This window comes from Eretmochelys imbricata, chromosome 22 (genome assembly GCF_965152235.1).
Source record: "Eretmochelys imbricata isolate rEreImb1 chromosome 22, rEreImb1.hap1, whole genome shotgun sequence".
NCBI lineage: Eukaryota > Metazoa > Chordata > Testudines > Cheloniidae > Eretmochelys > Eretmochelys imbricata.
Window position 1 is genome coordinate 6,902,726 of NC_135593.1, and position 13,204 is coordinate 6,915,929.

A 13,204-nucleotide genomic window follows, 5' to 3' on the forward strand; every position below is an offset into this window, starting at 1 on the left:
GGAGCAGAATTGTGGCCTTAGAGTTAGGCTTTGTCTACATTAAAAAGTTTTGCTGCTTTACATGTACCAGTATAGTTAAAGTGGCAACAACCTCCCACCACCTCCTATCCCTAGTGTGGACACAATTATACTGGTATAAAAGGTGTAGATACTCAAATGCATTTAGGTGCCTAACTCCCAGATCCACCAGGGTAGCTTATTCTTGTTCAGGAAGTGAAATCAGCTTTATACTGGTATAACTGCCTCCACTCTAAGGCTTATGCCAGTATAACTATATCAGTAAAAAAAATCACACTCACTGACTGGCATAGCATACTAGTAAAACTTTTCTAGTGTACATCAGGCCTGAGATCCTGCCTTGACTTACACCTCCTTGACTTCAGTGGGGTGCTATGGACTGTAATTCAGGGCAGAATTTGTCTCCTAATTTCTTAGAAAGATGTTCACACTGGGGTTCAGCTATGAAAAGGCCACCTCCTCTTTGAAACTGATCAACCGTGTAGGGACCTAACAGGATAACAGAAGCACATAGTTTACAAGGGCTTATTGCAGCGGGACCTTCATCAAACTTCCTCCATCAATCTCCATTAATTCTTTTTTTCATATATCCCAGTTTGGTCTCTGAAACAACCTTCTTCCTCTTTTCTCCTCCCCTCTCCAGATCCCCCCAACACACGTTTCCTTTTCCTTGAGCAAACAATTTCAGCTTGAAAAGTGAATTCTCAGGACAGGCTGAAAAAAGACAATGTGCCTCCTACTCCTTATCTCCTGCTATATGCTGCAGCCTGCATTCACAGCAAGCTGCCAGCCTAGATTGGGCTTACAGGAGATTTCAAGTGTTTATGGGTTGCAGGAGAGAGAGAGGATGGGAAATCTGCTAAGCAAGATAAGTCCAGGAAATAGAGCTAGCGACTGGAGCAGAGTCAACAAGTTGAGTTAGCAACCGGACCCCCCCTTGATACCCAAGGATGTGTGACTCAGTGTCACGACTTCAGTTCCCACAACACACAGGAGCACTTAATGGGGATTAACTTGTAATTCTGCAACAAGGTTTTGTGCATGTGGCGGGGAAGGGAGCTTGTCAGTTTACGTATTTCTATCTGTACAATTTAGGGCCAAGATTTTCAAAATTAGGAGCCCTGACTTAGTTGCCTAAATCCATATTTAGGCTCTTAAATGAGCAGCCTGATTTTCAAAAAGTGCTGAGCACTCACTGACTTCAGCGCAGGCTGCCGGGTCTGTCTACCGTCTGCGCTAGCATGTTATATTGTGTTGATTGAGATTGTAAGCACGTTTGGGCTGGGGCAGTCTTCTACTCTCTCTTTGTGCAGCCCCAGGCCTGGTTAGGCCATCTAGGTGGTCCCAGGATGAGGATAAAAAAATATGTTTACTAACACACTAAAAAGCCCACCTTTTATTCTGGTCTAAAGAAAGCCCCTCATTCTAACTAGTAAGACCAGTACAACCCCGAGGGTGGGTGCAGTTATAACAGTATAAAGATTTATACTAATATAGCTTTTTCTCCTTCTCATGTGGGAATAGCTATCCCAGCATAAATCACCTTTATACTGATGTAACTGCAGCCACATTAGAGGGATTTGTACCAGTTAAAGCCATTCAGCATTTGTGCATAGAGAAGGCCTGGGTTATAATAACTCTTATAGGAAAAGCCCTACATCGGACTCTTTTACAATATTGCTCTGAATTTCCTTTTATTTCATGGCTCATTTAATTTGAAAAGAAACCTTCTCCATGGAGATGCAGGATGGGAAAGAAACGTCCATGTCAAACATCTTGGAGGCAAAGCAGACTCCTGCCTTCTCCAGGTGTTCGGGTTGTTTGTTGTTGTTTTTTAATTCACCTCATTTCTCATTTTTCATCTATTTATGCTGCTCTTCAGTGGAGCTGGCTTAGTTCTATCCATTTTAGGATTTTATACTGCCACGCATCACTGTAGTACCCTGAGCGCCTGCCATGCAAAATCAATAAAGAAAAAGCAATAGCCAGTGTTCCTAGTGGGCTTCATGGAGTCTCTGGCACTTCTCCCATCTCAGAGTAAAAACTCTGCTTGCAGGAGGGGTTTGATTTTTAGATTTTATTAATTTCCTCTGTCTTCATTGACTGTGGCTGGTTGGTGTTTATTGGGTAGAATGGGTGTCATTCTAATGATAGAAGGGCTTTTTTTTTTTTGAAGGTTTTGCAGCATTTCCTGAAGATGCTCAGACTCTAGTTTCACCTTATGACTTCTAGAGGTTTGTTCCCCTGGACCGAGGATGCTTTACCCCAGCTCTAACACCCTTTGTCCTGGGCTTAGTGATCTGCCTTGTCCCAGAGGAGGACAGCTGTGATGGGGGTTCATAGATCCAAACTAGATCATCCAAGGAGCTGGGGCTCAAACCATGAATTGCTTTGAAAATTAAGACGCAAGCCTTAAACTGGCATTGGAAGCTGACCTAGAGCCAGTGAAGGGATTTGAACACAAACATGATGTGCTCACGGAGGCCCAAACCATAGAGAAGGTGGTTCACTGCATTCTATGTGAGCTGGAACCTGTGCATCAGCTTCACATTGAACTTCAGACACCAGGAATTACAATAATCTAGCCTGGAGGTGACAAATGCATGGATCACATCCTCGTCCGAAAAGAAGGGATAAGCAAGCTGGAAGTGAAAGAAGGTATTTTTGGATAGTGCTGCTACCTGGGCATCCAATAGAAATATTTATGTGTGTATTGATCTGTAATAAGTAGTAATTATGTTGGGCTTGTTTCATTATTCTTGAAGTCCTATTCGGGAGCACCAGGACAACCACTGTGTATTTGTGAAGATGATCATGAATCCCGAAAGTTTCCTAAATTTGTCTGCAAGTGATTATGGATCTGAAAAATAAATACCAGCAACTTTATTATCAGCTGTTTCTTAATTTTTCTACTCTAATTTTAAAAGATTCAGCTGTTCAATTCTTGGGGCTCATCCAAAAATAATTGTAAGTGTCTTAAGTATTAGGAAGCACTTACGGCTGGGGAACTGGGCAGTGAGCCATAAGATTGGGTTTTGCTCCTGCTTTTGCTGCTGACCTAGTGTTTGAGCTTGGTTAAGTCTGAGCAGTGTGACTTAGTTTCCCCATCTACAAATCAGGTGTGTTGACATTAACCTTCCATTGTAAATATTTCAAGGCCCATTGATTAAAATCACTGTAAATTAGCAAGCTCTGAAAATCAGAGGTAGTGTTGCTCAGCAGACCAGGCAATGGACTGGAAGTCAAGTAACGTGGATTCTGTTCCCATCTCTGCCACTGACCTGCTACGTGACCTTGGGGAAAATCACTTGACCTTAATGTGCTTATCTTTTCCTTTCATCCACTTGTCTATTTAGATGATAAACTATTCAGGGCATTTATATGATGCCTAGCCCTCATCTTGACTGCGACCTCTAGGAGGTATTGTTATATACATAATTAATAATAATACAAAAGAACTAAATAGTATTATTTATTATTTATTTCTAAGTGACAAGTCCCACTCCAGGCTTGATGACTGGCCTTCATGAACAGAAAGACAATATTCTATCACCTGCAAATCATTCCCGCAAACTATTCTGCAAATAATGAAGACAAAGGAAGGAAATCAGGATGGTTTTATGAATGATTCATTAATAGATAAAAGAGACACTAGCTGCACAACAAATATTATTAATGAAGAATAATTTGAGAAGCTCTGCTCTTCAGTTAAATACCTTAAACCCAAGAAACAGGCAAGGATTCCTGTTTGCTTCCTTCTGTCCCCTCCCCCCCAACAGATCCATTCTGCATCTGCAGGATGTATGAAATTTCAACTGCATAACTAATTATTTTTTCTTAATAATAATATAAAATAAAAATAATGAATACTGTGAGAGAAATATTTTTTTCAGCCACCTATCTTGGGAGACCAGTTGAAACAAAAAAAAAAAACTGAAATTTTCCACAGAATGGAAATCGTGAGTTTTGACCAGTTCTGCTTCTTGTTACTGTCATTTTATTATTTATTGCAGGTAGCACTTAGGAGCCGTAATTATGGACCAAGACTCCATTGTACTAAGTGCTGTGCAAATCCAGAACAAAAAGACAGTCTTTTCCCCAAAATTTCCCCATTATAGTCTCCAAGAATCTTCCAGAAGTGCACTGAGGAACCAGTCCAACATCTCTTCCCATGAGGTTCATTCTTTCTCCCTTGCTCCCCCTAGGGAAAATTGTGTGAGAATTTTTTTAATATAGCAGTGATAGTTACATTGTGCCCTGCTTCTAGTAGCAAAACAAGGTCGCAGGAGTATACTTTGCAGTGGAAGGTGGGATTGTGCTTCGTTCCTGGAGGAGTTCACTTTAGTCTTGGACTGACCCCCAAGAAAACTCTCTCTCCTGCTCAGACAAACTTTCCTCTTGTTTGGTGGACAATTCTATTTTGCCACAAAGGAGCTGTCAATTACCGTCCTCATTCTGGAGCTTTTGGATGATCTTTTAGGTACCCTGACCCTAGGCTGTTCTTTAAGTGCCTTGAAGATTAGGACTCAGACCTTGAAAATAATGAGAACTGGTTTTCTTCTTAGGTGTAGAAAGGATGATGTCCTGTTAACAGTGACCATGTTTTCCTCTTAGGGAAAAAACCCCGAAGAACTGAAGTGGGAGGGGGTTATTTGGCCAGTACTGGGCTCCTTTTCACTTTCCATATTCCTTTTATTTTTAATTAACATGTTGGGGAATTTTAAAACACAGTAAACGGTGACTTCTAAAATCCAGGACGCAGGGCTTGCTTATTTCAGGTTTGATGTAACCTTTTATAGCACCAGCTCCATCCTTAAACAGTTAATCTTATAGTGACCTATTAAAATAAAATGAATTGTGTTATAATTCATCCTAAAGCAACCCCAGGGTTGGTGTATCAGGTAACTCCTGCCTGTGCAGCCCTCGTGACGTTTTTAATCAAGTTCAGCTGTAATTGCTGGACTATACACATGCCTCTTTTAATACTCTTCCTACGTTTGGGACTAGCGAGTCTGTTTTCTCTTAACGTAGCTAATAAATAGAAAACATGAAAAGAGCCCATTTTGCAGGACTCTGGGCTTTTCCACCGTTCCGTTCGGTCTAGCAATTGTCCAGCAGGCTTATGAGACTCAAGCATTGGTCTGGAGGTGGTTTTTTGTTTTGTGTTTTTTTTTTTAATACAAATTATGTGTGGATTTTTGCTGCTTGTGTTGCTAGTACCTTGTTTAATCCGTTGGACACAGTCAGCAACAAGCTCCACAAAGGCGGTCTGTGTGTGTGATAGAGATGGAGATTTCATAGGCATCTTTAAGGGCTCACTGGCTGTGATGAATGTTGAAATGTTGTTTACGTACAAGTCACCAACAGTTGGCGGGTGAGCACTTGAAATGGCATGCTCGTGTTGAGCTATTTGTGTAAACAAAACTTCTGTAACTTTCTCTGCTTAGGGGTGAGTTTTCTTTTTGTTTCTGAGGAGCGGCCGTGTTAGGCTGTATCCTCAAAAAGAACAGGAGGACTTGTGGCACCTTAGAGACCCACAAATTTGTTCGTCTCCAAGGTGCCACAAGTCCTCCTTTTCTTTTTGTTTCGGAGGCTGCAGCTGTTTCCCATTTCCCAGCAATTTTCATCTGGACTAGTAAAGCTCCCAAGACGACTTCAGCTAGCCACATGGGTATCTGGACTCACTGCGGGGTTTGATTACAAGGACGAAAGAACAACTCTCTGTATTAGGGAATCTCTCCCCAACCAACGCCCCCCCCCCAACCCTTTGCAGCCTGACCCTTTGTTAGCTCTAGCCATTAAAATGATTTCACTGCTCCTTATTGGGTGTATGTTAGACAGGTTCAAGTCTGCATTCGGGTAGGGCTGAGGAGTTGGACACATTTGCTGAAAAGAAAAACATGGGAAAAGAAAATCGAAGCTTCAGCTATATTTAGATAATTTCTTAGCCAAATAATAATAATCATCATCATAGGAAGAGAAATATTAGCCCTTGGGTTTTCTCTTCAGTGTGTGTGTTTTGTGTCAAACGTGTTGAAGACGCAGGAACAACAGTTGTGTAAAAAAAAATGGCTTTGAAATGGGGTCTGAGTTAATCACTGCTTTTCTTGTTTCTGTAATTATTTGTGTGTGAGAGAGAGAGAGAGAAAGAGAGATGTCTGGACACACAATCATCAGGACACTAACATCCTCCCCTTAAATTCTGCTCCTTTGCATGGTTCTATAAATCCGTGTAACATAACTGAAATACCGGTGCCTTTCTTTTTAAACCCGACCGAAAGAGTCGCTTTTCTTCTGAACAGTTTGGGAAGTAGCTTCTGTCACCTCTTTCGTATTCCTCCCAGCACCGTTATCTTTTGAGAGCTTCCTCTTGAAATCCATGGCGTTTACCTTGCATAGGAAACTGGCTCTTAATAACAAATCCAAAGAATTGCTATATTAAAAATTGACTCTTGGTAGGTGCCTTGGTACAAGTCTGGAGGGTTGTTTTCCTTAGGAATTGTCAGGAATGCTAAACGCCTCGTCTGCCAGAGTAAATTGTACTCGGAGGTACGGGCACAGCTCCTTGGGCTGCCCTTTCACCCCGTTCACTTTATATGTTCCTCTTATTAAGGAGAAAAATGTTTCAATATGTTGGAATTTGGGGTAAAGCTGGGAAAGGGAGAAACGGAGCCGAGTGGGGAAGGGGATTTTCCAAATACTTTTGCTAACCCCTAGAAGGGTTACATTAAAATGCGTGTCTGTCTCACTGAACTTCATATGTGTTCCTACCTCAGATCAGAGCAAATGATCTACTGATTTCATACCATTCCACCAGCAGATCCATTTGGCTCTGCAGAGTTCCTAGAAGATATGGTTTCCCTCCTTCTTTTGTTTTTGTTTTGCTGCTTGATAGACTGTTTGCAGTAAATAGCTAAGAAAATCGTGGAGATTTTGATTGGCAAAGAGAATTAAAGTGTTCAAATTCTTGATCCTGTGCGTGGAACAGCTAGTTCAATTCCCCTTTGTGTGTGTGTGTGTGTGTGAATTTGGTTTGTTGTATTTTCAGATCCGTTTCAGTGGGAAATAGGGGACCTGTTTTGCAAGGTAGGCTCGGTTTGTTTATTTATTTATTTTAAACCAAGGCACGATGATTTAAAAACGGAGATTTGAAACTTCCTTGCTTAAAAAGGGGGCTTAAGGTAGTCCTTGAGCTCCACTCAGCGTTCCTTTCTGGCTTGACTCCTCAGCAATATTTTCCTTTTAAACTCGTGGAATTTTTTTTAAAAGTTCCTTAAAGTTGCTGGCAGGACAAGGGAGGGTCTTTTGCGGGGGCTGGCGGGGTGGGGGGGGGCTGTGACAGAGGCGAGGATGTCACATTCGGACGATTAACCAGAGACAGAGGCTGAAATATTGATAAGGGGAAAACGGAAATCAAATTTAAAGTCGCGGCGGGGAGGGGGCTGGGATAGGAGAGAAGAAGAAGAAAAGCTCTGGCTGGAGCTGAGCGCATTACAGAAGCCCCCTGAGGATATGCAGACTGTCTGGATGTACTAGGGAAATTTAACTTCAGTGCTGCTTTGGATCCAGCAGGTTTAATCTCTCTTTTGCCACACTGCTGCAGCAGGGTTACAGTACAGACCTGGTGGGGATTTTATTTTTGGTCTCAACCTGGATCTTTACAAACTGCTCTTCCACTGGTTGAGAGGAAAGGGTATAAAAGGTGAGTCCTTTGGAAACAATTAAACAAGAGCAGTTAACACAAAAGACCCTTTTAGGCTGTGGATGATGCTGGCAGGGCGAAGCTATTGGGAAATAATCCAGAGTTGCCTTTTAAGGTTGAATCTGAATATGCAGATGTGTTTATTGATTTGAAACATGCCTAATTATGCACGGGGAGCAAATGAGGGGGCTGATTCAGAGGGAGGGATAAAACGAGGGAGGGAAATTGAGTATGATGAATCCCTGACTCCAGCAAATTTAATGCCCAAGGAACATTCCCTTGTCCCCTCACCTCATGAGAGACTTGGAGGTTTTTCCCCCCCTCCTTGTTGCAAGTTCAGAAGCAAAAGAAACTGGAGTGTATTAGGGAGGAAGGAGAGACAAATAAATTGTGCTTATCAGAAACACATTGTCGATTCTGTAATCAGTTGCCCTTCTCTGCCAGCTGGCCACGTAACAAATGCTTTAAAAATCAATAAAAAGGGGGTCACGTGCGGATACAGAACAATTTATTTGCCAGAGTGGGATTTTTTTTTTTTTCAATCAACAGATGTTTCCGAGCAGTGCAACCGCGAAGGCTGTGGGGGTTATAGGGGTGTTCTCCCGGCATTGCAAACGCGGACCGGTGAATGAAACGCTGGATGCTGCGTGATTAGCTCATTACCGTGGGGTGCTCACTGTGGGCTGGAGGGGCATGTAGCGGGGCCTTCCTTGGCGGGTAGCATTGCCGCTCCACACAGCGTGGAGCAAAAACCCGGTTACGTGTCAGTCGGGTGGCATCATTTATTGTATGCGTTCTGTGTAAATACAACAGGGATCTACCCATCGCAGCTGGGCGTTCTATCCGCCGTTGTGCGTGTAAACACACCCACAATAAACCCAAGAGTTCTAGCCCGCCAGCCTTTCCTCAGCAGCCCCACCAAGGGATTTACTAGCCATTTGTAGCAAAACGACTCCTGCATACGTTGAATGTTGCCGTGTAACCTTGGTCTTGATGGGTTTTTAATCCGAATTCTGAGCAAAAATCTGCCTCTGATAAATGTTCCCTCAAGAAAACGCGAGCGTCATAATTAGCAACAGTGCGAGTGGGAAGTAAAGGGGGGCTTTTGCTTCTTTTAACGGTGGATTTATTACAGTTTCGTGGACATTTTATAGCACTGCTTGGAGGGAATAAAGAGTTTCCTCTAATCTAGGGAACGGGTGTTATGGATGTGCGGAGAGAGATTTTAATTTGATTGCAAATTTCATTTGATCACTGAAGTTTGTTGTTGTTGTCCTGAATGGAAACTCGACTTTCTCCAGCCATCACATTTCACGATCCTTCCATTGTGAGTCTCTGAATTGTGCAGTCCTGACCTTAGAAAACCTGTTCGTGATGCGATCATTATGTCACAAACCTGAGACTTCAGAGAGAGAGAGACATTTTGCTTTGGTGCAAGCTCTGAAGCTCAGCTACATTTGACAATGTTACAGCATCGTCCCAGATGGGAGAATTGCAACTGACAACCCCGTACAATTTTTGTTGCCAAAATATATTTTATTTTCGTTCTCTATTTTTAAAATTATCATTATTGTTTTGCAATACAACTTCTGGCAAACTATGATTCGTGGGAAAGGTTTCTTTCCATTGGCGCGTTAATGACCCACAGTGGTTCTAATGAGTATAGAAATACAACTGCATTTCATTCATTTAACCAAGAGAAACCCCTAGGTTCAAGTCAATAGGGTTAACTAGTCTCAACATGAAAACATGGATATTTCTGCTAGCTTTTAATTGCTGATTAAGAAATTCACTTAATCAAACGTCAAACTCTCCCTCCCCCCAGTCAAAAATGGAGAGGGTTCTTTTCTGTGAAGCCTGTAGTTAAAAGATAGATATTGAGTCTTGGTTATTAGTTTACACTTCCTTGTTCTGGTAGAAGTTGTCCCATGCCCCTTCTTTTAAAAAAGGAAACATTCAAATGCTTGATCACAACATTTTAAATGTTTATTACGGGTTTTAATTTTCAAAACAAAGGTATTGTTTGTTTGCTGGTCTTCATTTTTACTTTTTTTTTTTTCTTATTTTCAGGTCAATTTTAGGACCTTTTAAAATAGCTATTAAACATATAAGGATGTTTCAGACAGTACCAGACACTTCGTCTTACGTCAAGGTAAGACATGACAGCATCTTTAAACAGGTAATGTCAAAAATTACAATCCTCGAAAATTCAAGATAATTTATATCTGTTTAAGAGCCTGGTCCAGCGCTAATTGAAGTTAATGGAGAAACTACCATTGACTTCAGTGGGAGTTGGTTTACTCCTAAATGATCACACTTACACTTAGATTCATCTTTTGAGCTCTGTATATCTATCAGTGACCAATAGCATATTATGGTGGTCTCTTCTTTTATATTCTAATCAATATTATCCTGAGGTGTCCTGAATTACAGTATAGATGCTAGATGTTAACCAATATGATAGTGATGATGTTCGAGCAATATTTTACCATAATGGTTTCTTATATTGGTTTCCAATTTTCTGCTTTCCTGGCTACTATCTAATCTTGAACCAAAACTAAATTTCATTTCAAAAAATGCCTTTACCTCTCTGCTGTGCAAACAACTGAACTCAATGTATAAAAAATGATTGTCTAGATATGGAAAGTGCTACATTTCATCAAAATGAGTTTAAAGACAAAGCAAAATGGAATTAACTGAATAATAAGCGTCTCTTTCAATTGTTGAGGTAAATAGATTGCTGGATCAGATAGTGGTGTGTAATATTGGAACTTGAGTCACATTGTTCCTGATGGTTTTCCTATACAACCTACCCAGATTATTTAGCGGGTACATAGATTCACCTGGTAACATCAGACAATGGCTAATACCACATATTGCAAATTCTTGCCCTCCAAATATGTGTCTGATTGTTAAACTGGAGAAAGCAAAGTGTGGGTCTTAGCTTGTATTGTGATGGGTTGTTATTGCCTTTTATTTCTTTTTCTACCAATCCCAAAGCAATTTCCAAGGAAAGGGTGGCAGATTCTTGTCCCTTTATAGTGCCATTGAGCGCTATATTATATTTGACATCATATAGGTTTTTTTTTTTCCACAACAGTTCCGAAGAATGTAAATAAACCGAGCCCAGGACATCTGGGTTACACGTTTAAGGCAAACCCTGCATGCCACAGCACTTAAGGAAAATCTAAAACACAAGACTCTTGTCTCCCAGACGCAAGGAATACAAGGTGGTGTTAACTAGAGCTGGGTGAATTGTTTGTAATGAAAAATTTTATTATATTAATTCTGCCTCTTTTTCTCTTTGTTAATGGTCCATGAGCAGGTTTTGATTTTCATGTGCATAAGCCATTATTTTAAACGATTCTCTGAATAATTTCTGCATGTAATCCCTAGCTTGTTGTTTGTTTTGCAAACACTTTGTTGGGAGTATTCAAAATGCTCATTTTGTGATGTGACATGTGGCATTGTTTCTGTTTCCTGGTGGGATGAGTGTAAATCGCAGGGTCAGGTTTTTAAGCAAAAACTTGCACTGGAAATATTCAGAATTCCATGTTCAGTGAATATTCTACAAAGCTCACTTAAAACTCAGTGTTTCCATGAGCACTGCTACCGGTAAATGTTGTTCATTATGTTCAGTGGGGTCTGGACCCTAGAATGCTAGAAACTTAGTTGGAAGTGACCATAAAAGAGATGCAAATACCATCAGAGCAAAAACTCAAATGACTACTCCTGGAAATGTGTGTGCAGTCTATACCCAGCAGTAGAGTCAACTAACTTAATCTTTAGAGTTCCAGTAGGCAGGAAATAATCAGGCACATGTTCTGGTATCAATGAAGAGGTGAACCCACTTTGTTATCCCATAGAAAGGTATCCCAGCAGGTTTGCCTTTCATTGTAAGACGTGATCCTGCTGCCACTGAAATCAGCCTATGGAATAGCTAAAGCCTACTGAATTAGGTTTGAGGCCTAAATTGTTAACATTCATATGGAATGGAATTGGTCAACACAGAACTGCATCAAATTAGCTGTGGTGGTGGGTATGCTTTACTCAGGCAATGCTCCCATTGACCTCAGAGGGTGCTTTTCCTGGGGGAGAGCTTTCCAACCGGGCCTATGTTCCTAGTTTCAATTGAACTGAGATAAATGATTCATAGGATGTTGAATTCACCCCGCAACATTTCATCATCATCTGCCATTTATTTTGGGGCAGGGACCCTGTCTCCTGGTATTTGTCTCCAAAGCATCGTGCGCACTGATGTCATTGGGGAAATAACTTGTTTCCATACTCAAAAAATCAACAGGGTTTTGAGTGATGTCTCTTAAGAGCCTGATCCGAAGTCAGTGGGAAGATTTCTGATTGCTTTGGATCAGGCAATTAGACGTCAACGTTGCAATCACGTAAGCAGATGTTTAATTTTATTCACGAGTAGTTGCACTGAGGTCAGTGGGGCTGTTCACGTGATTAAAGTTAAGAACATGCTTACGTGTTTGCAAGCTCAGGGACTTAATCATTAAATGTAAAACAGAGAGGGTGAAATCCTGGCCCTGCTGAAGTCAATGGCAAAACTCTCATTGACTTCAATGGGGCCAGGATGACACCCATAGAATAGGTGCCTTGTAGAAAACATTCACCTGCAGTGCAGGCAGCATGACCTAGTGGCTAGAGCACTGGCCTGGGCTTTAGGAGACTTGGGCTTTGTTTCTGGCTCACTCACTGATCTCCTGGGTAGGTTTGAGCAAGTCACTTCACCTCTCTTTGCTTTGTTGTTCTTGGCTGTAAAATGGGCATAATGGCATGGGGCACTTTGAGATCTACTGATGAAAAGTGCCATATAAGAGCCAGATATTATTATTATTATTAGATAGTGATCTATTGTGTCCTGCTCCCTCAAACAGCCTTTTGAGGGTTGGTCTGGGGGTATGAGGAGGTTCTGAGTTTTAATTCCTTCTTCTGGGAAGCCGCGGGGCATTTTTTGCCTCTCGTTTCATCTCTCTAGAAAATGGAGATTATATTAATTTGCCTACCTCTCAGAAGAGGTTGGGAGATTTATTTTAAGAAATGGGCCAAACCCCAATTGCCCATTGGTCGCTGGGGCTACTTGTGTGCAGGAGAAAAGCAGGTCTGGATTTTTTATAAAGTTCCTTGACTAACAGTGTCATATCTATAAGCATTATGTCAAGACTTTATCCCTTAACTCATGAAGATAAATGTCCTGACTTTAACTGTCACAGCTGGAGCTCCACTGGTATGAATGAGAAGGGGCTGCTGGCAGGGTATTCTCTGAAAGGGTCCCATGGTGATGGAATTTGCTTTCCCCACCCAAATTAGCCTAAATATGATGAGCTTTCTTTGGGCTACATTGCAAAGCTCATCTTTTCCCTCAAATATTTGAAATGGGGATGGGGGAGTATTGTAAAGGTGGGGAATTGTTGGAGGGGGAAAGGCATCTCAGTTTTTAAATTGCCTGGTTCACTGATGGTG

At 41.4% G+C, this 13,204-nt stretch overlaps 1 protein-coding gene across 3 annotated transcripts in view; it reads left to right on the plus strand.

The window, feature by feature from the left end:
• Positions 1 to 7,530: 7,530 nt before the first annotated feature.
• Positions 7,531 to 13,204, plus strand: part of FLI1 (Fli-1 proto-oncogene, ETS transcription factor) — a 115,192-nt gene continuing 109,518 nt past the window's right edge. The window contains exons 1-2 of one of the 3 annotated variants that reach the window (XM_077839815.1): positions 7,531 to 7,720; positions 9,791 to 9,899. In XM_077839815.1, the coding sequence (XP_077695941.1) occupies positions 9,834 to 9,899 (66 nt within the window). In that variant the 5' untranslated portion in view covers positions 7,531 to 7,720; positions 9,791 to 9,833. Of the gene's footprint in view, positions 7,721 to 9,781; positions 9,900 to 13,204 lie in introns of those variants that run through there. The other 2 variants (XM_077839816.1, XM_077839817.1) reach the window with 2 other exon arrangements.